Genomic DNA, 27767 nt, shown 5'->3' on the forward strand with positions numbered 1-27767 from the left:
GGACACTGACTTTACATTAGGGGTTACTGCGGTGTTGACAGCGGAAGCAGCGGTTCAGTACTAAGACTGTCCCCGAAACCAAGGACAACGAGTTCTTTATCTGAAAATTACGAACATTGGGATCAGTGTTCAGTAAACACCTGAAAATAACAGACTTGCTATTTGCTGAGTGCACACTTGTTTTCTGTCATCGTTAATATAAAGTAAACTAGTAAATATTTATAGGTTATTAGCTTTGTATCGGGAAATATGCACGAGTTCTTCAGCGAAAATATTGCGCGACTTTAGGAGCGCAATATTCTTCCGATGAAGAACGAGTGCATATTTTGCGATGCAAAGATAATAACCTTTTTATTACATACTCATCTACACGTATAAATATAATGTAAATATCATAAATTTGTTCAATAGCCTGAACAGGATTGACAATACTGCACAAAATAGAAAAAAATAGTGCAACAACACACTAAATTACGTCACGCACCCGATATGAAATTCAGGCGTCAGTGTATGGAAAAATATTGACGTTTCCGGTACCAGTGTAACTTAACAGGAAATAGAAACGAGTATGTAATAATCGTACATATGCATAATCTCATAAACACTTCTTTATTGTATGTTCTCTGAAATTAACAAATAACTGGCTCAGCTGAGACACCATACTTGAAAGTAAATTCAGTTTATTCACCACGAGGTTCAAAATGCACGGGAGTCTCGTGATAGTACATGCCTTTAATTTCACATGGTTGAAGTGTAAACAAATAGTTGAATTTGCTTCGTTTTATTTCTCATGGAAAGGATCGGACGGTTTTTTTATATTGGAATAATCATAGAACATATATGCATTTAAAGTTGAAAGTTGATTGTTTTATACAGGACGTAAAACTGAAACAAGTAAGCACTTTTACTTTTCCAGCAATGTTCTTCAGGTAAACTTTGACATTGTTTACAAAGAGAAGTCAGTTTTGTGTCATCTTGAAATGCGTTGTTCGGCTGAAACGTATAGTTCCCGGAAAAGTTCTAAAATGGCTTATTTGAGGGATTTTTGTTTTATTTATAAATTCAACACAATGTGCAATATTTCCAGTTTTTGAAAATGATTAAAATTGAACTTGTTTTTAGAAAAAGTCCCGATCTTTCATCAATATTTTGTCAGCGGATGCTTACAAATTTTAAGTGAAACGGCTTTCTTGTCCAAGAGAGGTGTGTAAAGCGAAAAACTATCATTACACATTGCGTTTATTCTTTAAATGTAAAGGATCGGTAACAGATTAAGGAGATCGGACAGTGCAAAACTATACTAAATGGATATCTCTAACCATTGATAAGAACGCATATATATTTCAGTAAGGAAATCTGAGGTAAAAGAACAATCATATATTTATTTCTTGAAATAAACATGGCGGCGAAATATTTTAGAAAAACTGTGCACGTGTTTTGCGCATTAGAATGTTTAACGACATTTTCTTGAGAAAATAGCGCTCGTGTGCACTATTTTGGCATTTCTTTGATTTGAAAATAAATATTTTATAGCAATTTAGGATGCATACGATACTAAAATTTTGCACCAAAAATGTTCACTCATTTTCTTTCAAAGCACTGTGGATATAGGGTTCAACGTAACTTTCATGCTCGCAAGTTTACCTACAGATATATCTTTTCAAGTTTTATCATATATTTTTTGTTTGCTTGCATTTCGAAAGCTGTTTCGAGGATTCTGATTTTTTACATGAATTTCTAATTTCAATTTGCGGAAGTACCTTAACTTTTCATCCGTATATGTGTACAATAAGAAATAAACGGTCATAAATCAAGTACCTTTTATTTTGATACATATATATATGTTGTGGGGAATAATAATTTAGTTTAACGCTGTCTTGTAGAACAGCCTGTCTGTATGTTCGTTTAATAGTTTGCTTGGAAGCAGTGGACACGTCAGGATGACACCACCCTTTACTTTAAAGGGAAATTTAAACACAAATGCTGAATAAATTTGAAAACCAACCAGATTTTTACTTTACTTTCTAAACTAATATTTTACAAAAGGATCTAAATATACAAGTTAGAAAAATGCGAAAGATACTGATAAAGATGACAAATCAGCTTAATGAATACAAAGAATAAAGTCTTAAGTTCTGCCAAAAAGTAAATAATAATCTAAATAAATGGTATAATTAAAGTATCCTAATGTATTTTGTGACTCTGTACTTATATGACTCTGTGCCTAAAAAGTAACAGCAGTATAAATTAATTATCAATATTTACTGAAGTATTTAGAGATGAAAATCTGAAATAATTGCTGTTAAAACAATAGAATTTAAATTACTTAATTAAAGAAAATTACTACTAATTTAGAGAAAAGTTACAATGAATTTAGTAATAATCTTAGGTTAAATATATAGCCAAAAATAAATACAAAATTAATTAATTATTAATTACTAAACCCTAAGAGAGTTTTTTAGATGTTGTCAGTCCAAAAATTCCTTACAGAGTGAAGAAATGGCTTTGAAATTCTACTAAGGTAAACTCTTCCAGAATGCAGTCAACCATGAAGGATGTAAAGTACATTCTGATTGGTCAGCATTTTTCTGATAAGCCATTCAACATTTATCTTACAAATCAGCTATGACCTTGGCAATGCTTATGTAAACTCGTTGTCTATAATCTAAAATTAGCTCAAAGTTCTTTCATAACTGGTCTTACTAAAAATAGCTGATGAAAATACAAAATGAAAATATGTAATGATATTAAATGCAGTTTTTAACATTAAACCCCCAACTGCCATATAAAAGCCACAAGATGGTGCCGGGGCAGGTTTTTATATAAATTATGCATGTTTCACATCAGAGAGCCCTTTTTCAAAATTTTAAATAAACCACTGAATAAAAAGTTATGAAAAATTGCATAAATACACATTGAAATATTCTTTATCAATTGGTGTTTTTATTTTTTAAAACAAAAAATGCTGAAGTATAGTTTCAAAATATTATTTAAACCTAACTGCCAAAAATTTGAATTTGCCGGGAGGAGCTAATGAGGTCATGAACCGTAGAGGAACAGAGAATGTAAACAATTCCCACGTGGTTAATTTTATCAACAAACCTGATCGTCAGAAGGCTTCATATGTATCAATGGAATTAACACCTAGCTAGAGTGCATTGCAAAACTTCTCCAGAAAGTAATTTTGAATTTTTAAACCAAATAAAATATCATAGTCATTTCTACAGTTATATTTTTATATGTCATATCATAAAAAATGTTTTAAAGAAATAGGGAACTACTATAATTACAGACATACAGTGATAAATATAATTTCAAATAGCTTATCATTTTTATTAGTCCTTATCACAGCAGCACTTGCTAATTTGTGTGTATTGTTCGGCATCCCAGACTTAAAGTTTATTATTTCTACATTTATTGCTAGGTTATCTCAATTAATGGACCAGCCAGCAATGACTGAATTTTAGTTAAATGAATGTTTCATTTTGAGTTTCATTGTTAAATTTACATAAACAAGATTAAAAATCAGGAATGCTAGTCTTGACTCAATTTTTCATAGGATTGATACTGCACAATATGGATAATAATAGTTTTTTACCATCAAAACATGCAAACTAGTTCAAATTTCTTCTTCAACTGACCATTGTTTACATTTGCCTGTGAATCATTTAAAGTGAGCTATTTTTAGCTAACAGACAGTCTAGAGTAGCGTTGTTATTTGATAGGCTCCTCCTACAAAACTTACTGCCAGGGTAGTAAAAGTTGGGGCTTTAAAGATACACTGAAAGTACTGATGACTATGAAATATATAAACAACAGTAAAGTATCATAAATGAATATACTGAAGAATGATCAATATAGATAAATCAGCAGTCTTTAATAGACTAGCTGAATGCCCTTAATAGACTAGCTAAAAAGTCTATGCTTTCAAAACTCAATATATCATACTATTTGAAAATACAAATATTTATGACAAAATATTAGACTGTTAGATTATATTATGCAATACTGAAACTATGTATTATGTAACATTATGTTGTAAAAATCCAACTTTACAACATATACATAGCCTCATTCACAAATGGGTCGCTATATACCTGGCTAGAAAGTTACTTAAACTTTCTGTTTCTCTCTGTAATGTTAAAGCCAGATTTATATCGTGCTGATCAATCAAGATAAAATCAGCATTTACATAAAACATTTTCAAACCAATATCACTGATACACTTAAGGGATGAATGGCTGCAAGACGGTCCAAAAAGAAGCTTTGAGGAACACATGTATTTACATTTTTGAACCAAATATGATTTGTATGACGATTATGCCATTCGTTTATCATTTATTAAAGCGTTGTTAATAACATTTTTTTCTGGTTTGGTGCCAGTGGAGACGGGGATTCTCACAGCCTTATTTGATAAATTTCATTTTCAATATTTATCAAAAAATAGTACTTGTACCATTTCTTCAGAAGTTACGAACCCCTCTGTACTATAAATTTCAGGTGATTCAAGTTCCGAATCCGATGAAGAACGATTCTCTGGAATTAAACAACCAACCTTACTACAACAGATCAAAACCATTCTAGATGAATACCGGAATGATGTCCAGATTATCAAGGTATGCGTAACAAATTGATTCAAAATTAGGTATCTATACTAACCCCATGGAAGACTTACATGGCCGAGTAGACATGGTTACAGACGTCGTGTTACATGTCTGTCACTACTGTGGGTAAGCGGGCTTGGAATCATTTATGCGAGTAAGCATTCCAGAAACTTTTGGAAAGATCGATTATTTTAGCATGGTATAAAAAAACAACTATGCGCTGGCAATATGTTCAAACAGATAAGCGTTTAGTCACTGTGATATTGGGACAGACATTAATGGTCCAGAGTATTCGCCATATAAATCTATTATAAAACAACCCAACACAGTCGCTGACTTCAAATCATTTGCCCCTCATCAATGTAGGTTCGAGCCTCACTCGGGGCGTTGAATTCTTCATGTGAGGAAGCCATCCAGCTGGCTTACGGAAGGTCGGTGGTTCTACCCAGGTGCCGCTCGTGATGAAATAATGCACGGAGGGGCACCTGGGGTCTTCCTCCACCATCAAAGCTGGAAAGTTGCCATATGACCTATCATTGGTGCGACGTTAAACCTCACAAAATAAATAAACAATCTAACACAGCCTTTGTCTGATAGCTGACAAGAGAATTTCAGATTTCCATTGCAAATGATAAAGCAGTATATGAAATTTTCAGTGTGGCAAGTTGTGGTGACAATCATGAGATAAATGTGCACGTGTAACAAGATTAGCCATGACAATGTAATTGTATTTCAGGAACTCGTGCAAAATGCGGACGATGCCGAGGCTACAAAGATGGGCATACTGTATGAAGGTAATACGTCAGTGGAAAGTGGTCTAGCAAATCTCAAGTATGGGAAGTTTTTAAAGGTAGGAAACATGCACTTGTGTGATAGTTACAATAATTTCAAATTTAAATGTTTATAAAAGAAATACATACAAAATGCGGACCTAAAATGTCAGTGTTTTCAAGGGCGTAGACGTTTAGTAGTGTACATTTGTAAATAATTCTGTAGAGCTGTGTATCATCATTCACCTTGTCTGTGTACAGTACAGCACCTTTTTAAAAGTCAGACAAAACAATATATTTTGCATATTTACAAATAACAGAAATGTTGCTCTTGCAATAACATTTATAAAATTTAGGTGATGATTAAAACCTGTAAGAAGATTCTTTGGAAGCATAGAACGCAACTAAGCAATAATAGCAGGCTAAGTGTAATTGAGTCTGTTATTGAGGGGTTAAGAAAAGTGCAACACCCCTCACGGCCCATAGCACCGACTTAATCACCGGGTTGAATGGATTCGGCGGATCCTGAGTTTTATAAAAGCTCACTTTTCATTTTCATGTTACTGTTTCAGACACCAGCTTTGATATTTTACAATGATGCTGAGTTCAGTGACGCAGATTGGGATGGAATTACAGCCATATATAGCAGCGTGAAGAAAGATGATCCTTTAAAGATAGGTCGCTTTGGTCTTGGATTCAAGTCTGTCTTTCACATGACAGGTAAATTGCTGTTGTAACAGCATTTGGATATGTTATTATTTGATATCAGTGAATGTCATTTATACAAAAGTATTTCAGTTTACTTATAGTTATTTAATTAATTCTGTACTGGCTCGGCCTTTTCAAGATATTGACAATTTTACCCATTCTAATCAAAGAAAGGGACGTGGAATGTTTCCTGCAATATTTGTATAGGAAGGTCCTTTTGAAGCATAAATTGCAACCAATCACGATAACAGCAATTATAGCAGACCCAGTCTGTTTATAAAGGTCGCGACCACCCCTCGCACCGGTGTATGCATAGAAGCATTGAACGGGCACAATGATCCAAACTGACTAGAAAATATGACAACGCTGAGTTCGTTAACAACTTTCCTACATGAATCAGAGGTGGAATTATACGCATATTTTTCGAACAAATCAACGTATGTCCACAATTTAATATCAGAAGTTCGTTGTAATCATACGTTGTTTTTCCATTCACTATACCAAGCAGTGTAGAACATTTTTTAGCAAAAAGAAAATGAATGACATTTGAGGTAAAAGTTATCTATAAGATAAAACATTAATACATGTATATATGTTTTGTACGATATGTTAATTTACAAGACTAATGTCTATATTACCTTACTCACACTGGTACTGACTATTCAGATCAAGAAGCTTCGATGCTTAGGTTTTAGATGAAAATCATTTTTATGAAGCGATATATCCTTTCGACTACCGCTATCGTACACCGACGCACTACCTGAGACGCCAAATGCAGACTATATTTTTGGGGTTCTCCATTACCGCTACTGTTTTGCAGGCGGGCTACCGCAGACGACTAATACGTACCAGAAAAATGGGGGTGTTCATTTCCATAGCGCATAATGCAGTATTTGGGTGAAATTGTATTTTTTCGCAATTGAAAATAGAAGGAATTAACAAAATATACTACATTTTTATGCTGCGGTAATTTTTATGTAAAACGGTTGCTACACTATGGTAGTTATGTCCATTGTGTGGTTATTGGTATAACTACACTGTGGCACAACTGATAGTTTCTTGTTTCCTGCAATAGTCTACTATGGTATTTATATGCAGATTAAACAAACAGTTAATGTTATTTATTAAAAGTTACATATTTAAACGGCCGCTGCATCACTGTGGCAGTACATGCTATTTTATGTGAATATGTATTAATACGCTGCGGCACTCTCTTTGGTTTCGCATGCCCTGCATTAAACTACTGTGGTAATCGGGGGAATAAATAATGCCTACAGGATAAGTTTTGATTACTGGTATAATCCTTTCGCAGGGTAACTTAATTTCATTTAATATGTATAACTACACTATGGCACTGCCTTAAAATTCAAGTTTCTCACAAAAGTCTACTATAGTTCTTAGTGACAGGACGAGTAAAACTACACTGTGGTACTACATTGAAATTCGTTCTTCCTGCAAACGTCTACTGTGGTAATTATTTGCAGAATGGTTTGGTTGCTGTACCACTTCCTCCCTATGTCAGCCCCTCCCCCTCCCCAATCGCGTCTAACAAGACATATGCAACCCCACTCCTATACCTAGATCCTCACTCCCTGTAATTACTTTAAGTACTCTTTTTTCCAGGCACCATAGTGCTTTGGAATTCCCTTCCTGTACAACTTGTGCAAGCCCCAACCCAGAACCAGTTTAGGCAGGGCGTAACCAAACTTGCACACAATGCTTAACATGATAGACCTGTTTTTTTTTTTTTTTTAAACTGCTTTTATGTGTAAATCCTTCTTGTTTTTAACATTATCAACTGTATTCATGCTTGCAATACACATCGTGTATTACTTTTATTCTCCTGTCCATTCTACTTTTAAAATTCTTGTACAGGCGCGCAGCTGCACGTAATACTAGTAAAGAGGAGTGATGCAGTATAAAAAAATAAATAGATAAACATTTAGTTAATAGTATGTATTAAAGACAGGCTTTAAAGTATTCGTTTTAGCAGAGGCAATTTCTGCATATCTTTGGAAGTTTAAAGTTTATAGTAGAGGAAAAAAGAAGTAGAACTAACGAGGAAGGTTGTTGAACATCTGGTTGAACCGTATAGTGCTTCTAGACACATCCCTTTGGCTTTGGCACAGGCGTTCCTTGCCAGCTCAACTCATCTTTGTGGGTCTTTTAATGAGGGCGAAATTCTTGCCATATGATTTGAAACCACAGAAATTAGTCCGACAGAAGGATGTTTCGGCAGGAATAATGTAATACATGTAATACATTATAATTCCTGGTTTCGGTTAGTACAATGAACAAAGGACAGCATATGACACGTCAAATCAAAGATGGAAACATGGTAGCTAGAGTATGGAAGGTTACCGTTCAGGAATTAGGAAACCCAAACAAACGCAGGTAGTTGATACCATTGACCGAGAGTCTGCAGACTCGCATGAAATTATCTCAATGTCAGGGCGAACAAATGCTTGTCAGTTTTGCAGTATGAAGACACTAAAGACAGCCGGTGGTCTCCGAACACCAACGTCATCATTTGGTTGTAAGCAGTGTAAAGACAATTTACACAGGTATAACAATACTCTTCTTATTAAAAAGTTATATTGATCTAATGAGTAGTTTTAAAGATTTCATGGTATTATTGAGTCATTGCTATTTTAAACGTGAACGTACTTTCTTTTACTCCATGTATATAAACTGAGTCTGAGTCAACAAATCGCTCAAATCAAAAATGAAAATCAAATTATCGCTCTGGGTTAAATTTCTCGAAACATTTAAGCATGTCAGAAGAGGAAAAGTCTGTTATTGCATTATATATTCGACTGCTCTTAACAGGTTAATCTTCTTAGTACAGGATAAAATGTTTCGAGAAATCCAGCCCTTAAGTACAAAAGCCAGTTCCAGAGAAGTTGTGCAATAATTGTAGTTGAAAATCAAAATGTCTTGCTTACATAAAAAATATTTGTCATCTATTATCAGGGTTAATCCCCGTGATCTTTTAAATAATACTTTCAGGGAATGCTTTCTTGCATCCAGAACTGGGATTGGCTAACTAAAGGACAAGTCCATACAGACCTCCAATCTGAAAACGTCCGTAAAACTTATGGCAAAAAGATCAAAACTGGAAACTCCAGAAAATCGATTTTAGTATATATAACCATTGCAAATCACTAAATGTTATAATTTGATACGTTTTATTATTGCTCATTATTACTACATTTTAATAAGAAATCCATTCCTTCAATTTAGCTACATAACGGTTGCAAAAAATCACCCAGGAAGGTACATATTAAAATAGAAACACCCCGTAAAATGCCAACAAAATTATCTTGGAAATCGACGAAGAAGAAATGACTGTCTGACTAGCGGACATTAAGCACAAACTGGAGAAAGAAACAGACAGTGTCTAAGATTAGTGACAACATTACATGGTGTACACATTTTTACTTTGTGTTGTGTGTATATGTACGTTATGTTTTTAGTCTGAATGAGAAAGTTTGATTGATTCATCTTTTGATAATTTATTTTCACATGCAATATACTTTTCTAATATGAGCTGGAAAAAGGGTTTAGAGTTAAAGTTTTGATATTCAAGGAAAACATGTTTCATAAAGTTTGGCTTCTTGTGAATTTTGATACATTGTAATATGGTATAGAAATAATAATCATACAACCGGGCATATTAAATATAAACATATAACTAACTTAATAAACAGTTCTACCGATGACATGTTTATCACAGTGAATTTTGGACATTTTATCTTTCTATGCGTCATTAACAATGCTAATTACCCTACCCCCCCCCCCCCCCCCCCCACCCCCTTGCCTTTAGAGGGCTATTCAAAAAGTACATGTATATATAGATTAACGGTTATTGTCGTAAGTTGTTGACAAAATTGTTTCATTCTTATTCAGTTTAATAAACGGACTACAGTACAAATTCAACAAAAAACAGGAATTATTTCATAACTTTTAGTGAACTTTTTGTGTAACATTACATATGCTCTATGTTACCTTTTGCGATGATTTGTAAGTAATGAATGATCCTCATCTGTTTTAGCTTTTACAACTTGCTTTCGTTTAAATATATTTTTTTTTCATTTTCTGTCAAATGTTTTTGTTTGCTTTTAAAGTTTTACTTTTAGTCTCCTACCCGTTTCTCCGGATCGGAATATAGGTAGACTGTCTATCATAAAATTTAGTCCAAAATACGTTGTTCAGGCTGTGTAGCATTTGATATATGATTCTTCTTACTCATACCGGTTCATAGGAAATTGCCTGTACTGTAGTGATTTCATTCAGTTGTTAATTTTATTGTTTTATCTTATTATTTTCTGTTATAAAAATGTTTTTATTGCATTTTACTTTTAGTCGCCTACCAGTTATGTCAGCGGATCGGACCATGTAAACGCGTCAACTATACGTTATTAAGGTTCATTTAAATTTATTCATATTCATAATCTGTTTTTGTGGTGTATACGATGCAAGTGCCAAAACAAAACTCAAAAATGTCGAATGACACTTCGTGGTAAAACTTATAATAGTAGCTAAAAGTGTCTTTCTCTTAGTTTGTTATGCCTTACTGACTTTCAAACAGATTTTAAAATAACTTAATTTATTAATAGCATTATATCTAAATTAGAGCGTATCCCAGTTGCGAGCTGTATTCCGTTGATACTTTTCTTTAAAGTCACAATTAAGGTATCAATTGTTTAATCATATAATGAAGAATTATAAGATCTCATTTCACCGAAAGCACATTCATGTACGGTTTTGGAAACAGATCATTTTAGAGTCTGTTTTTGTTTGAATTTACGGCCATTTTCAACATTATTCCAGTTATATCAGGCAGCCAGTTCAACTAACCATCGTTCCTGGGAAAGACCAGTACTAGACGCCAAAGTCCGTAAGCAACTGCCTACTTTCTCACATAAAAAATCCTAGTCGGTAGCACAGCTCGAACCTGCGACCCTCCGTCAGTGAGAGGATTCAGAGATTACAAGTGCACGAATGTATCTCCTACATTACGGACTCGGACTATAAATTAATATAATGAGTATACAAAGGCACATGTGAAACACTGAATACTGTAGCATTTATAAAGCATTCCGGAGTACGCATTATAATGCATAATGCATGGAGCTCAAAGTCAAAATTACCATTGTGTACTTTGGGATAATTTAAATGCATTCTTACCTAAATTTGAGTTTTAAATTTGAAAAGTACAATACTTCCATAGTGGATATATTTACACACGTCTAGTATGCAAATGGAAGAAGCGATGTGTGCATATGTATTACCGTTGGGGCGTAAAAACGATGAAGCGTTCTGTAGACAATTACCACAGTGTATATATGTGTGTTCCATGTGCAATAACAATTTAAGATATTACTGCCGTAGTGTATAAATGTACACTATTTCTGATTACCACAGTGAAAGTTTGTATTTCATGGAAAAAAGTTCAGAACTACCGTAGTGCCACAGTGAAAATAACTGGTGAAAAGTCTACAAAACGCATCTGTGGCAGACCTGTGGTTTTCAGACTTCTAGAATGCCGGAGCCGCATAATGCAGACGTAGTAAAATAGCTTTAAATACCGTAGCGTAAAAATGAGTAATTAATTAAGTTTTAAAACCTGAGTTCGGTAATTACCGCGACGAGCAACCATCAAAACTAATGAGTATTTTTGGAGAGTAATAATCCCTTAATTGTCTGAAAAGGATTTTATTATCAACAAATTGTGATAACAATGATTTTAGAACATTATTGCGCACGAGACGTTTGGTTTTGTTTTTAAATTTTATGGAGACCTGTAATTTGTTGCGTAATATTATTTAGTATGTCATATGAATGATTTAACTTATTAGTTTAACTGATTTTATACCGTTTTGTTAATAACATAAATGAAAGTTTACACTTCAGATCAAATTCTGCAATAAATAAAAAGCATTCAAATTCCCCCCAGATACAAAGAAAAATAAAATATTCCGGTAGTCCTGCGCTGTACGATGTCGGTAATCTGGACCCTCGTTTTAAAAGGTACGTTTAGGCGTCTGCGGTAGTCAGTCGGTGTATGATAGCGGTAATAGCGACCCCCGTTTTTATGGTACGTATTAGTCTGCTACGGTAGCCGAAAGGATATATTCGACTTAAGCAGTATATATACGACTTAAGCGGTATAATATTATATTTGATTCACAAACTGAGACCAAACTGAACTGATTTAGATATGAGTTTTGACATTAACGTACAGTAGTTATATCTTATCTTTCGAAATACCATTTTGAATTAATTTTACTGAATATTGTTTTGCCAGATAATCCATGTATAGTTAGCGGAGAAAATGCTTTATTTATCGATCCTCATGAACGACAGTCTGATAAAGTATGTGCCATGATGAAAATCGGGAGCTGGAAAAGATCGAAATACCATGGTTACTTGAACATTTTGAAGGGAACCTTTGGATTTTCAGAAGATACAGTAAAGACAGGAAAATATCGGGGGACGATGTTTTGGTTTTCTTTGAGACAAACACCTTCTAAGCTTTCAGATGACATCTATAGAGAAACAGAGGTGCTGCATCTTTTACAAGCATTTATGAAGGAATCTAGCAGAAGCCTTTTATTCCTCAAAACATTATGCAGTGTAAAGATGTTTGTCAGTCTTTCTGAGACAGAAGGTGTACCTCCGTCGAAACGTAGAAAGCTAGAAGAAAATGATTATACTCAAGCGACAACTGCTCTTGAAAGTATGAACTTTGGTAAAGACACAGCATGCTACTCTGTGGAAGTTAAAAGCATTAATGAAGACTTGGTTAAGCAAAAACTTGAATGTCTAGACAAGTTAAAAAAGACTGGCCATACTGTCCCAAAAGATTCAATACACTGGACATTCGATGTCTACGTAAACACAGAAAGAAAGAGTAAAACTGGAGATGTCAAAGAAGCGAGATCCCGATGGTTGATAGTAAACTACCTGAAAGGCGGAGAGATCGATGAGAGAACGAAAGAGCTTATGGAGGATAAAGATTTACGTTACCTTCACCTGGTGGGACTGGCAGCCCCTATCAGCGAGGAGTGTACCTACAAAAATGATGCGGGTCATATATTTTGTTATCAGCCGCTTCCAGAGGACAGCTCATCTCTGACAAACTTGCCAGTGCATTTGAATGCATTCTTTGCCTTAAGTCAAAACAGAAGACAGATAAGATGGCCTGACAAAAATGACATTTTGAATGCACAGGGGGATAAGAAGATTGAATGGAATCTCGCGCTGGCATCTGAGATGTTTCCTGAAGCTTACAATGAATTACTTACAGAATTGGTTGAAGTAAGCAAGCGAGGCAAAAATGCAGAACATCTGGTGAAAGCCGTATATAATTCCGTCCCAAACCTTAAAGATGTTGATCCTCAGTGGAAGGACGCAGCTGAAAGATATATCCTCTTATGCAAAGATCAGGCTATACTATTTACACATAAAGATGGTGGTAGTTGGGTTAGTTCACAGATTGCAGTGCTTGCAGATTTCAAAAGATTTCCAACTATTGGGACAGGCTGTCAACGAACTGTCATCGACCTTTTACTGGAGGACAATGTCCATGTCGTTACAGCCCCAAAACATGTTTTAACGTCACTCGAGTCAAAATTTCCAGATCTTACGTATGTTACACCGAATTTCGCCAGAAATCACATGAAAAGATGCACGTCCTACAAAAGTTTAACATTGGAGCAGAAACAAGATCTTCTTCAGTTTCTCTCGCTGGAATTATTGGATCGGTCGTTGGATGATTTGGAACTTCTCCGTCTTGCGGATAATTCGTTTGTGTCGTTTTCCGTGCAAGACCAAATATACTTTGAGGAGCAAGACATAATTGACCTATTTCCTGGCAGAGAAAAAGAGTTTGTGTCAGCAGACGTCCGACCGGAAATAAAAGCGCTATTATCAACACTTGCGAAGAAAGGTAAAAATAAGTTTACTTTATCTCAAATTTCTTTGACTTTTATGTTCTAATAAGTTAGTACATCGACATAAAACGTCATGCGACATGACTAGGCCTATAACAGTTACCATCTTTATAAATGTTAAATGGCAACTTTGGATTTTAATATACATAAAAATACACTATAAAGTACAAATTAAAGAGTTATCCATCGTTTATACTGTACTTTTTATGATAGCAATTCTATTTCTATAAGGCTTCTTGTTATTTTTAATCTGTTTATCCGCCCGAGTTTATTTCCGTATTTGGCTTTGGGTATTTTGTTTGTCTTGTATATTTGTATATTTTCCTTTATTTTAACCTTTTAGACATTAAACATTTTCGTTCAGGATTATTGCAATGGAAAAGTAGTGCGGAAAACGGATAGTTACTCATATGCAGTGTATCCGATTACCAAAATAAATCGCTATGTAATATATACAGTTAGTACGAAGGGTGTGCAATAAATACCCGGAAAAAGTGTTCTCGTTTCTTCAAATTTCATTAGAAATCGGTTAAACTTGTATACATGCAACGTCATGTGCCGTTATCCGGCCCAATGTGGTCTCTATTTATCATTCGCTAAATTTTCACTTGCCACATAATTGTTCAAGCTATGATTTCTTAAATCAGGTGAATATTTATGTGAAATGTAAGCGTTACGACAAGAACGTCTGAGAAAAAAATGTAACATCATTAAAACGTTTGACAGACGTATTGTGTTGGTCACAGTCTGAAAATCAGTGTTGACCGGAGATATGCGATAACATTTTTGTTTTGAATGAAAATAATCGGAGGAAGAGACAAATGCTATGCTGCATAATGTTTAAGGGGCAATGTCAGGATAAAAACAACATTTTAAAAGTGGTATATGATACTTAAAAATAGACAGGAGGGTATATCTCATAGTTTGCGATTCAGACGTCAGAAAATTATAGGATTCATTCACTTTGTCCTTGATATGAATCAGCGCATCACAGTTCATTGGTCCATTTCATCAATACAACATGAATATTATATGAACAGTTTTCATACGTTTGAAGAATGTGTATTAAATACCTTTAATGGTGAGAAACAGAGAACTGCTTACTCGGTATTATCACGAGTTGTACTGATTAACTTTGTTTGATATTAACATATTAAATTGGAAGTAGTGCAGTTGTTGTTTTAGAAACAGAAAATACTCTTCAAGTTCTGAAATATGTAATTTAAGTTCTCACAGCAGTCCGTTATGATCTGTCTTCAACTTACATCAAGACAGAGCCAGAAATAAATATATTAGAGCACTTTTTCGGGTTGTTTTCGAACTAGGTACTAATACATACTGTAAAATCATTTAATTTCTTGGGCATGAAATTTTGTGGTTTTGGTCAAAACGGTAATTTCGTGGGGATATGAATTCGTGGATTGACACAACCACGAAATCTACGAAAATAGTCCCCCACGAATGTTAAGGTTTTCACAGTATGTCTTAGATTTACTTTTGCTTTCTTTTGAGTCTTGCTGTAACTTGAGAATCTGGTGCCTTTCAAGACTGGTGAAAACCAAGTATTTGTTGACAGTTAGGAAACTTTTAATCACATAACAAAATAGTCACTCAAAATGGACTATGGACAACATAGAAAATTGTGACCTATTCATAACCATCAACAGATGGTGTTTCTTCACTAGGCTAGGCAGATCTAAACTTAAATGTATTGCAAGTAGATGATTTTCCCTAAACTGATCCATTGCATATATATGCTGAACGTCTTTTATTTTGCACAACTTCCTTATCTAGGTATTTTCCCCGTAATTTATATACACTTATATGTATTCAGAATCAAAATATTTCATAAAATCACTTTATTTTAGGGGAATACTGTATTCAAAGAATGACCGATGATGCAATGGTCAGGTTGCTGCAGGATGCACTGAAGACAGATATAGCAATAGTTAAACCCATCGGAAAGAAAACAAAACTGATGCCTTGGGTAAAAAGAATTTGGAATATGATACAAACTCGCTTCAAATCTTCCTTGCGTAAGTTCATTGGAATTCCAATATTTCCTGTAGTCATAGATTATGATTTTGCTGAAAAACAAAGATTTTGTCTGTTGCCGTTACAGTCAAATGTTTTGTATGTTCCATCACTGAGACAGTTTGAGGACAAAGATAGCATTTTCAAATCAATGGAGAACCTCGCTGTAACTGTAACAGATAGTATCTCTGATTGTGTGGATTATAACTTGGTGCAAAGTTACTTGCCAGAGGACACAAGTGAAGGTTTGGTTTCCCTTTTTGCACAAATAAATGACAAACAGATTGAGAAGTTCAATAGAAAGTCATCGAGTACAGAAGCAGCAGCACTACTGAAATTCGTGTCAGAGAGAATACATTCAGACGTATCCAATAGTAAAATGATATTCCAAAAGCTAAAATTGTTCAGAGGCTACACCGCAAAAGAATCATGGAAGCATGTGGCTCTGACTGAATGCAACAAATTGTATGAAGGGAAGCAGATTCCTGTCAAATTTCCAGAAGTAGTGTTACGAATGGAATCAGATACGGAGGTTTCCTTTGCAAGACGCCTTGACATAGAAACAGTTTCGGAAACTATGGTCGTCCAGAAAATGCTTGAAAATATCGATATCTATGGAATAACGGAAAAACAGACTTTGATGCGCTGGATAATTAATGATGAAACTATTTTCGGCCAGAATATGGTACAGACATACATGAAGAAGATTAGATTTCTAAATGCTTCGGACGGAAATGTTTATATCCCATGGGAATTATTTGACCCTTCAGACGACCAGCTGATATATTTATTTAAAAATCAGCCCGTTTTTCCTATGGGTGATTACATAACCGACCACCGATACATGGCAGGCCTAAGAACTCTTGGACTAAAGACAAGAAACCACTTGACAAGTCAAGATATAGAAAAGGTATGTTCCGAAATCCAAGACAAAGTTCTCGAAGAAATCGACATCGACCGAAGACAGTGTAATGCACTCCTCTTAGTAATGAATGAGAAAAGTAATTTGGTGACGGATAACCTATTACACAAACGGTGTATTATCGTAAATCAAATTACGGATGAAAATTATCCTGCTTGTGTACCTCTTAAAAACGGCAATACATCGTCGGCATCAATTCTTTGTTGTCCGTCAGATATCAAGTCGTTAAAATATCTGTACTTAGTTGGATCAGTTATATACATGTTAAACTGTGAAGAAGCCTTACCTGATCTGTCACTAAAATTTGGATGGCAAACTCAACCAGCTGTAGATCAAGTCTTGGAACATCTGTTCAATGTTGTACAAGGATTTGATATCAACTTCAAATCTACATGCCTCTCTATGATTGTGAAAATATATAAATGGCTGTCGGAGCAGTGTGAGTGCGGTACAGAGAAGCTAAAGGAATTGATGAAAAGTAAGTTTTCTTCTACCAAAGAAAGGTATGTTTGGGTTGGAGATGGATTTCAATCTCCCAATCATATTTACGTAAAAGAAACTGAAACCGATATAGATGATATGAGACCACTTTTGCACAAACTTCCCGCAGAACTCTCGAGCCTTCAAAACTTCTTTGTTGAAATAGGCTGCCGAAAATCGCTTGATTTTGACATGTACTTGGACACTCTATACAGAATAAAGGAGGAAAGTGAAACCGAACCAGTGCGGATCCCGCATGTAAAACTCAGAAAACTAGCTATTGCTATTTTGAATAAGATACACGAAGATTTTACAGTTCAATTACGCGACAGTAAGAAAGAACTGTTCTTTCCAGTTGTCCACGAAGAAAACGAAAACTTAATGATGAAAACAACAAAACAATGCACTTTCTGTGACGCACAGTGGCTGAAGGATATGAACATCGCAATGGATGACGATATATTTTATGTTCATCCAGAGGTTCCATCAACAACTGCAGAATCTCTCGGAGTCCCGTCATTGCGACAACAGATGTTGTCAAACACTGAGGCATTTGAGGAATGGGGACAGGAGGAGCCGTTAACACGACGGTTAAGAAACTTGCTGGACGACGGAGGATATGCCGAGGGATCTGTTGTTAAAGAATTATTTCAGAATGCTGATGATGCAAAAGCTAGTGTGCTTTACATTTTATATGATGAGCGGGAGAACAATGAAGCAAAATCACAGCTTATCAGTGACGGTATGGCAGAATGTCAGGGTCCGGCTCTATGGGTGTACAATGATGCAAAATTTACTGAAGAAGATTTCAAAAACATCACGAAGTTGAGCGGAGGAACGAAAGAAAATGATTCAACTAAGATTGGAAAATTTGGATTGGGGTTTTGTTCTGTCTATAATGTAACTGATGTGCCCAGTTTTGTGTCCGGTGATAACGTTGTTATCTTTGATCCTCACACAACATTCTTGGGCAAGGCCTTACCTGGTAACAGTCCTGGTTTAAGAATTAATTTTCATGTTATGAAAAATCGTAACATGATGAAAAAGTTAAAGAACCAGTTCAAGCCATATGATAGAATATTTGATTGTAAATTGACAGACGGTGTGGCCCCAAGTATAAACGGCACATTGTTCCGTTTACCTCTCAGAAACAAAGCAAGTGAGATAGCCGATATAGCTTACACGCCATCTAAAGTGAAAGGCTTACTTGAGAAGTCCATGTCGATGGCAGCAAACATGCTTCTTTTCAGTCAAAATGTAACAGTTGTGAAATTATTCCACCTTCATAAATGTGAAAAGGATCCATTAAAACGCGAGATTCTTTATGAAGCGCACAAGGAAGCAAAAAAGATGCATTCAGATTCGAATTTCATTTACACTGGTCCAGTTGTAGCAGAAGCTTCCACAAGAAAGAACAAAAAGGCATTGTCCGAAAATCCACTTTCCTTAGTTGAGAAAGTCAGCATTAAAGTTGTACTATATACGGGCCCCACATTTGACATTCAGCATAGTTATAACATGGACAAAACTGAAACTGTGAGCGACTGGTTGGTGTGTTGGACAACGGGTTCATCTGAAAAGATGATAAAATTAATTTATGAGAAAAAGGGTGCAATTAACCTTGGAGCAGTAGCAGTGCCAGTCAAATTCAGCCGAGGTCCGTCCGAAGAAACAGGAGACTTAGAAATATGTACTTTGGCTGACCTGCCAAAAGGATTTTACCAAAAGGGACATTTATTTTTCTTCCTTCCTTTACCCATAGAACACAAGTTTGAATTCCATGTAAACGGTCAGTTTGCAGTAACTACAAGCAGACAGCAACTACAAATATCCACTGAAGATAACACAAATCAGGAAACAAAAGAATGGAACGAAAGCCTGCTTATCGATCCGGTTACTCGGGCACTTTTGTATTTATTAGAAAGCCTTAGATCTCTAGGAAAATTAAAAAACTACAGCTATGACCAACTTTGGCCTAGAAACGAAATTGATCCTACACTGAAATGCTTACAACATTCATTTTATCAGAACGTTGCTAGACCTGATATCTATAAAATATTTGAAAAAGATGGAAACTGGTTTGATATTTCAAGATGCGTATTTATTGACTTAAATTTCCGACAGTCTTGTGTCGGTGATATAGCTTTCGAGTTTTTGTCATTACTTACAAAGTGCGTCATAGAAGTGAAGGATGATATATACAGTTCACTGCTAGGAGCTCATATGGAACTTATTCAAGAAAGAACGGTTACAGAAGAGCAGTTTTTCCTGAGACATTTTTTTCCCAACTTGGACAGATTTCAAGGAGAACTTGAAATTATTAGGAAAAGAAATTTACTTTTATGCTATGCCATCAAATGTAGCTTAAAATACAGTTCAATAACAAACTGGCTTAGATCAAATAGATGTATACCTTCTGTACCAGATGGTCTTCTGCGATGTCCGATGGAGCTGATAGACCCTGATTCTAAATTATCAGTACTCTTTTGCCCCTCTGACGGTCGTTTTCCGCGTGCTGAGTTTACTGAGACTAGCATTTTAGAGCCATTGAGAAATATAGGTTTGATAAGCGATTTTCTTTCAGATAGCCTCGTTGATGACAGGGCACGATCCATCCAAACTTTGCAGGGCAAGTGCTCTACTTGTGCTACAGAAAGAGCTGGTCACTTATTAGCTTATCTTTGTGAAAGTAGCTTGAAGCATAAAGCAGCTTTCTCAAAACTTCAGGAGATTCCATTTATTCCTGTAAAGTGTAAACCGCCTGACTGGCAATTCCAGTGGTATGCTGACAATCCGTACGACGGTGAAAAAAATATAGCCTGTGACGGACAACATTCGTTCTATGAATTCAGAGTTGAAAAGTTTACAAGTATTTTGAACATTTTTCATAGCAGCTGTAAAGACATTGTCGGCTGTGTTGCGTTAGTGTTTGAAGAAAGAGCATGCTGTGTTTCTGAGAGAGCAATAATGGGTAACAAAATCAGCAATTTTCTGAAGGAGATAGGCATGAAAGGCTTACCGGTGGCAAATGTGGAAATAGAGGTTGTTCTAAATCAACTTGAAGCAGTGGCATCTCAGAGGATCAAATTTACCTCTAATGAAGTAGTTCTGCGTAGCATCTATAATCATTTGGAAGATGCGTGTACCGACCCGTTTAATTCTGAAAAACTTGCCCAGCGATTGAAGGATAAGCAAATAGTTTATGTATCGCATATCTTTACGTTCCCAAAAAATATGACGAAGCATATTGAGAAAGACTGCAAGCCTTATATTTTTAGACTGGATGACTCCCCACTCAGACATTGCTCAAACTTATGCAAGAGCTTAGGAATTGTTGATACCTTTGACCCGATTGATTTGGCTTTAATTGTTCAACAAGTTAAACTAGATCAAGCCGACACACCTCTGACACCTATCGAAATTAATGCAGTCATAAACATTCTGACCTGTTTTGAGAAGAGTATTACAACTAAAGGGACAGTTAAAAGTGTAATTGGGGAAAAGGTCAAAGGTATCTTTGGACCCGATGACCAGGGCATATTACGTGACTGTTCCACAATGTGCTTCAATGATTTCGATGAAATAGAAAAGAGTGATACAATGATATATGCACATAAAGAATTTACACATCACCTTGCGAGACGACTTGGTGTGAAACCAAAAGCAGTTCAGAATCTTGAGGATCAGTCTGAAGACATAGAGGACTTTTATCAGGAAGAACCATTAGTTACTCGTTTGCAGAGACTTGTAGAAGGGTACCCCTGTGACTCCGGAATATTTAAAGAGCTTTTGCAAAATGCAGACGACGCAAAGGCAACTGAAATTGCCTTCTTAAAGGATTATATATCGCATCCTGTCGACAATATAGTAGATTCTGCTTTTGAGCCCTTACAAGGACCAGCCCTTTGTGTATTTAATAACAGTTCATTCTCAAAAAAGGACTTGAAAGGGATACAGAAACTAGGGAGAGGAAGTAAGTCAGATGATCCGTCACAAACAGGTCGTTATGGTGTTGGCTTTAATGCGGTTTACAACTTGACGGACGCCCCTTCGTTCTACACAAAAGGTGATGAAATAGAAAATGGAGAAACAATCTGCTTCTTTGATCCTCTAGCAAAATTTATTCCTAACGTTTCGAGGCAAAGGCCAGGAAAAAGATACAAAAATATCAAATCGATAAAGCGTCATCATAGTGATATGATGAATGGGTATCACGAAAATTATTTCTTGTGTGAACAAGGAACTGTATTCAGATTCCCACTAAGAACACCGGAAATGGCAAAATCTTCAGACATCAAGCAAGAACCTGTGGGAATGGATACTGTTACCAAACTTCTCGATAAGTTTTGCAGCGAACTCGGAGAAGTTGTTTTGTTTTTAAAGAATCTTAGAACCGTTCGCGTTTTAACACACAGTTATCAAGGGTATGAAGAGGACTTTTCTATTACTTTAGATCTGACTGAGAAAGATGAATTGAAAAAAGATGAAATAACACGTTACAGTAGCGAATTATGTAAAAATATCGAGCACAAAAAGGAAAGTGTTTTAACGTCTCCGCAGAAATCGTTCATTTACGAGCTCTGTGCTACAGAAAGAATGAAAGGGAAAGACAGTGTCAAACGATATATAATTGTACAAACGCTTGGTTTCAAAGAAAACAATATTCCGCTTATACTAAGACAGGCATTACTTGGTGGAAAAATCGGCCTTTCTCCGCAAGGTGGTGTTGCCTTATGCACAGGGAGTATCGACACTGACCCATCAAATTACATTTTTGAAAATGGTACAGTTTGCAAAGCATTTTGTTTCCTACCACTTCCTATCAAAACCGGATTGCCCGTTCACGTACATGGATATTTTTCGCTTGATCACGAATCAAGACGTACATTATGGAAATCTGACACGGCTGAAACTTGCTATAGAACCTTGTGGAACAATTCATTGATAGAATTGGTAATCTCACCAGCTTATGTTAAGCTTCTTGAATATATTAAGGAAAAAATGTTTGAAGGCGTCACTGAATGTCGAAAGCCGTTTTGGGAGGTTTCACGTCTTGTCGCTAATTATCAGACACTATTTCCGTTGGATTGCAAAATCAATGATTCCTACTGGAAGCATCTTACGTGTTGCGTGTACAAGGAGCTGAGAGTTGAGAGCATTTCCTTTCTCCCATGCCAGAGCACAACGTGGTACTCCAATAAGAAAACGACTACACTGTCTTGGACTCCTTTCAGAATTATTGGTCACACTTACCCAACCTATCTGATGCAAGAGTCATCTATTGTTGACTCAGAAAGTAATCATACATCTGATTTTAATAACATTCTAAGACGAATAGGAATGAAGATAGCTTTTGTAACAGACGCAATGAAAACATCAATGAACGATGCAGGGCTTGAAATATCATGTGTAAGTCCAGAAACACTGATAGATTTTCTGGGTACTTTTAATTCATCAAATACCGACAAATGCAAGATAAAGACCGCCGAATATATAAAACAGTCAGTGTTAAATTCAGTTCGAGATGTTGAAAGGATTTTAGAATTTTGCTTGAAGAACGCGGATTACCTCCTCAGAAATTTGAATGACATTCCGTTGATGGTTACACAGGACAACGTAGTTCATACTTTGCCAGACACAGGACAGTTCTATGTTATACATGAAAGGTCGGGCAAATTTAACCGTTTTTTTCCAGCAAAGGAACATATGTTCTTAACAGGTATTGTTGCAAGCTTGTTGTGCCATAAGTACAAGAATGTGTTGCACACAATCCCTTCATTAAAGCAATTTGGGCTTCGAGAATTTGTTTTTCTTGTGCAAGAAACGGGTATTATAAGCAAAAGAGACCATTACTCGACCTGGAATAAAGAAACCCCACCTGTATACTGGATTACATTATTTTGGGAGTTGTTTGAGTATAGTTTTCCTTCTGATATCCCTGAAGGAAAACTGGAATTTGCTAAAGCTCAGATACAAATAGTTAGGTCTTTCCCATTGATACCTGCACATGAGGTATATGCTGAACAAGCATATCTTGTACCACCATGTGACATGAAAAGACTCATGAATATTGAAAGTTTCGACACGTACCCTCACCTTCAGAAAATATTTTTGATATTGAATATACCTCAGATAGATAAAACAGTTTTTAGTCGAAACCGGGAAGGAACGTCGGAAATGTTGGCATGTTTGATGGAACTCATTCCGAACTGTAAGCAACCAAACGATGTTATAGAGTGTCTACATATAAATATTCAAAACCTCTACAGTTCCTGCATTAGCAATAGTCAAGCCAGATCTATTCTTGAATACTTCAATCTAACTCACAGACGTTTAAACGCAACTGACAAATTGCGAGATCTGCCTCTTTTCGAGACCCATTTTGGTAAGATAGTTGCGCTTTCCAAATACACGGAAAAGATATTCGTAGAATATAATATACCAAAAGACGGCTTAGACAAAATAACTGCCGGAATGCCAGATGTTATACTACTTAAGGATACGGGGCTGCTGCAGTTATTTGAATGCTTGGGAATAGAGACTTGTTCATGGACCAAAGTTTATGAAAGGTATATCATACCAAATCAAGAACATCTCCAGAGAGAGGAATTTTACAAACATATAGAATTTTTAAGTCAGCATGTATCGTCAATAGAATTCTCTGATTCTCGCCTCGCAGCTTTGCTGCAGAAAACTGCATTCATTGAAACGTTAGATGGAAGGAGAGTAAAAGTAAGTGAGCTATTTGATCCTTCTCATTCCGTTTTCAAAATAATGTGTGAAAAGTTTGAACTTGTGCCGGGGCGTTTTAGAGTAGACAATGTGTTGAAATTCCTTAGGCTGATAGGCTTACAGACACAAATGACCACGCAACTATTTATAAAGTTTGCCAGAAAAATTGAAAAAAGTGGAAATAACATGGATACCCCATCTGGAGAGGTTTCTAGACAGTCAAAAATATTGATATCTCATCTCTTTCATATGAAAGAAGCTTTCTTTGACCAGGAAATACTTGATGAACTTGCAGGAATCAATTTCATAACTCCGTTTGTTGTAGATGAAAACATGTCTGCTATTCACCCACCGTTTAACAGCAACAGGCTTATGTGTTTTGAAGGTGCTGTTTTGAAATCATCTCAGCATATATCATGGACGATAGCGAGTATACTACCTGATGAGGCAGATCCAACTAAGAAGAAATTTGCTGATACAATTATTGATAAGTTGCACATTAGTAAGGCTCCTAGTGTTAAGAAACTTATTCAACACTGTACAAACATTGGTAAAAGTTTGGATGAAAAATCGGACCATACAACATCACTTTGCCATTCAACTGTGAAAGCCGTTATGACATCCATTTATCAAGCTTTAGATGAACACCGCCAAACTGGTATCCTGACGAAAGATTGCGTAAGAGCCTTTGAAATGGTTCCGATTATATATTCGTCAGAATTAAAAAACATACTCAAGGCGAAAAGAGTTGTCAATTCTTGTAAAGATGAAGAAGAAATACCACCATATTTGAATAAATGCCCGAGTGATTTTGCTCAGTACCACAATTTGTTTTTATTCCTAGGTGCTGAAAAGGAACCGACAGCTTGTGTCTTTGCTGACGTTTTAAATAACATTAAAAACAACTGTGGTGCTTCCACTAGACTGTTGCCAAAGGAGAGCTCTGATGTGAAGAAAGCAATGCTATTCTTGTTTCAATACCTTATTCAGCAGAGCGAAGAATTACATTTAAAAGACAATGATCTATTTCTTGTAAGTAAAGATGAGACTCTTGAGGCTGCACAGATGCTTATCTTTGGAAACAATAAATATTACGAAAGACAGCTGATAGAAAATTCCATCAGACACGTGAAACTACTCCATCCAATCGAGAAACTTCCTGGGTGCAAACTGAAAGTAGAAGACTGTGTGGATAGTCTTCAACGTCTTCCACCCAAATGTAGGCCTCACTTGTTAACGGATTTAGTCAGGGAACGAGTTATTCTTAGCAATATTGCAAATAAAGACGCAAAATGTGCGAACGAAATCGAAACATTTATTCACAGTCGCCATTTCTGCAAAGGATTTCTTCGGTTGATTCGACATGTATACAGGTCAAACAACAAAACCTGGAATGACAACGAAGAGAGGAGATTGGCTACACTAGTAGAGAACGTCAGTTTCCAACACGCATCTGGAATAGAAACAACTTTGTCATTGGCTTGTATAACAGACGGTGAAGTAGGCGATGAAATATTGATTGGAAACACGAAAGAAGCGAAATCTGTCCATTTGGAGATAAATGGAAACAAGGTTTGTATTTACTTTGACACATCGGATCAAAAATGGTGTTCAAACCTAACCAAACAGTTAACTGTCTATCTAAATAGTCAAGTAAGCAAATGCTTAAAAGATGAAACATTGATGATACTGATGGATATGATCGGAATGAAGGAATTACTGACAAGTATAAATGATTTTCTAAGCAGAGAGAAAATTGAAGAATACGAGATATCAATCGAAATAAACGAGGGTTTGACATATCCAGTACCAGGGACATTTGTTCCAAAATGCTTACATGACTACTTGGATAATGACTATGGTGTCATTTACGAATATGAATACAAGTTCATTGCGTTCGAAGTGGAAGATCCAGCATTTACAGATTCAGATGAGGACATAGATGAAGTAGATAGAGATATTGACCCTACTTATATTTTCATTCATATAATCAGAAAATTGGAGCAAACTACCGAATTACCTTTGTTTCAAGAGTATGAAATAAATGACGGAACAGAAAACCCACGAACAGTTAAAGCATATCAACTTTATAAATTTGTTCGAAAGAAGGTATCGAACAGCACCAAAGATAGAGAAATAGCGGTTTATGAAAGACATTTCAATGGTGGTAAGGATGGATCTTCATCTAAAGGCACCCTATCTTTCAAAGAGGCAAGGAGAGAAATAAGAAAGTATCTTCGTGAAGCATGGACAAAACCAGAAATGGAAAGACGAAAAATTGTGAAAAGATTACTTTTGAAGTGGCATCCTGATAAAAACCCAAACAATGTTGAAATTTGTACAAAAGTTTTTCAGTACATACAGCAATGTCTTTTTCGTCTCGAAAAGGGTCAGGATTTGATAGATGATGACGAAAATGATACAGACAGTAGTTCCACTGACGGAAGCCAATATAGCCAGAACTGGTCAACGTCATGGCAAGGGCGGTTTTGGAGACGACATAACAGAAGGAGGCGAAACAAAAGATGGTCAAATAAACCCTTTGAAGATTTCGATGACTGGTGGTCCTTTAAAAGAACTCAAAATACCGAAGAGGACGAACCCTATCATTGGTATTCAGAGGCTCGCCGCTGGATGAGACAAGCAGAATCAGATATTCAAAACGCTGAAGCTTCTATGCAAGACTTACGGAACCATTCCTTTAACTGGACTTGCTATAAAGCACACCAGGTATGTAATTTTTACGAACGTGAATCTGAATATTCACACCACCTGTTTGTAGACACTTAATACACAAATTATAATACTACATTTTCATTTTTGTGCCCCCACTATGAGTGGTGGGGACATATAGATTTGATCTTGTCCATGCGTCCGTGCGTGCGTCTGTCCGTCCGAAAAAAAATTATGACGCGCCTAGCTCAAAAAGTATTTGATATAAATTGATGAAACCTTGCATGAGTCTTTATCATGATATGAACTTGTGCATCTCCTATTATTTCGTCTGACTTCCCCCTATTTCCAGAGTTATGGCCCCTGAAATAGTCAAAAATACACATTTTCACATTATGACGCGCCTAGCTCAAAATGTATGTAATTTAAATTAATGAAATATTGCATGAGTCTTAATCATGATATGAACTTGCACACCTCCTATTTTTTTTGTCTGGCTCCGACCGCTATTTCCAGAGTTATGGCCCCTGAAATAGTTAAAAATGCACATTTTCACCTTGTGACGCGCCTGGCTCAAAATGTATTTCATATAAATTGATGAAACCTTGCATGAGTCTTTATCATGATATGAACTTGCATACCTGTTATTCTTCGTCTGGCTCCGCCCCCAATTTCTAGAGTTATGGCCCCTGAAATAGTAAAACATGCACATTTTCACCTGTTGACGCACCTAGCTAAAAAGTATTTGATGTAAATTGATGAAAACTTGCATGAGTCTTTATCATGATATAACTTGCATACCTCCTATTTTTCGTCTGGCTCCACCCCCTGTTTCTAAAGTTATTGCCCCTGAAATAGTCAAAAATGCACATTTTCACCTAATGAC

At 35.9% G+C, this 27767-nt stretch overlaps 1 protein-coding gene across 1 annotated transcript in view; it reads left to right on the plus strand.

Annotated features, from left to right (window-relative positions):
- LOC123552396 (sacsin-like) overlaps window positions 1-27767 on the plus strand; it is a 51062-nt gene that overhangs the window by 14046 nt on the left and 9249 nt on the right. The window contains exons 3-7 of the mRNA XM_053541910.1: window positions 4501-4616; window positions 5341-5454; window positions 5947-6094; window positions 12393-14036; window positions 15909-26938. Of these exons, the coding sequence (XP_053397885.1) occupies window positions 4501-4616; window positions 5341-5454; window positions 5947-6094; window positions 12393-14036; window positions 15909-26938 (13052 nt within the window). The remainder of the gene's footprint in view (window positions 1-4500; window positions 4617-5340; window positions 5455-5946; window positions 6095-12392; window positions 14037-15908; window positions 26939-27767) is intronic.

Source organism: Mercenaria mercenaria, chromosome 4 (assembly GCF_021730395.1).
Source record: "Mercenaria mercenaria strain notata chromosome 4, MADL_Memer_1, whole genome shotgun sequence".
NCBI classification, from domain to species: domain Eukaryota; kingdom Metazoa; phylum Mollusca; class Bivalvia; order Venerida; family Veneridae; genus Mercenaria; species Mercenaria mercenaria.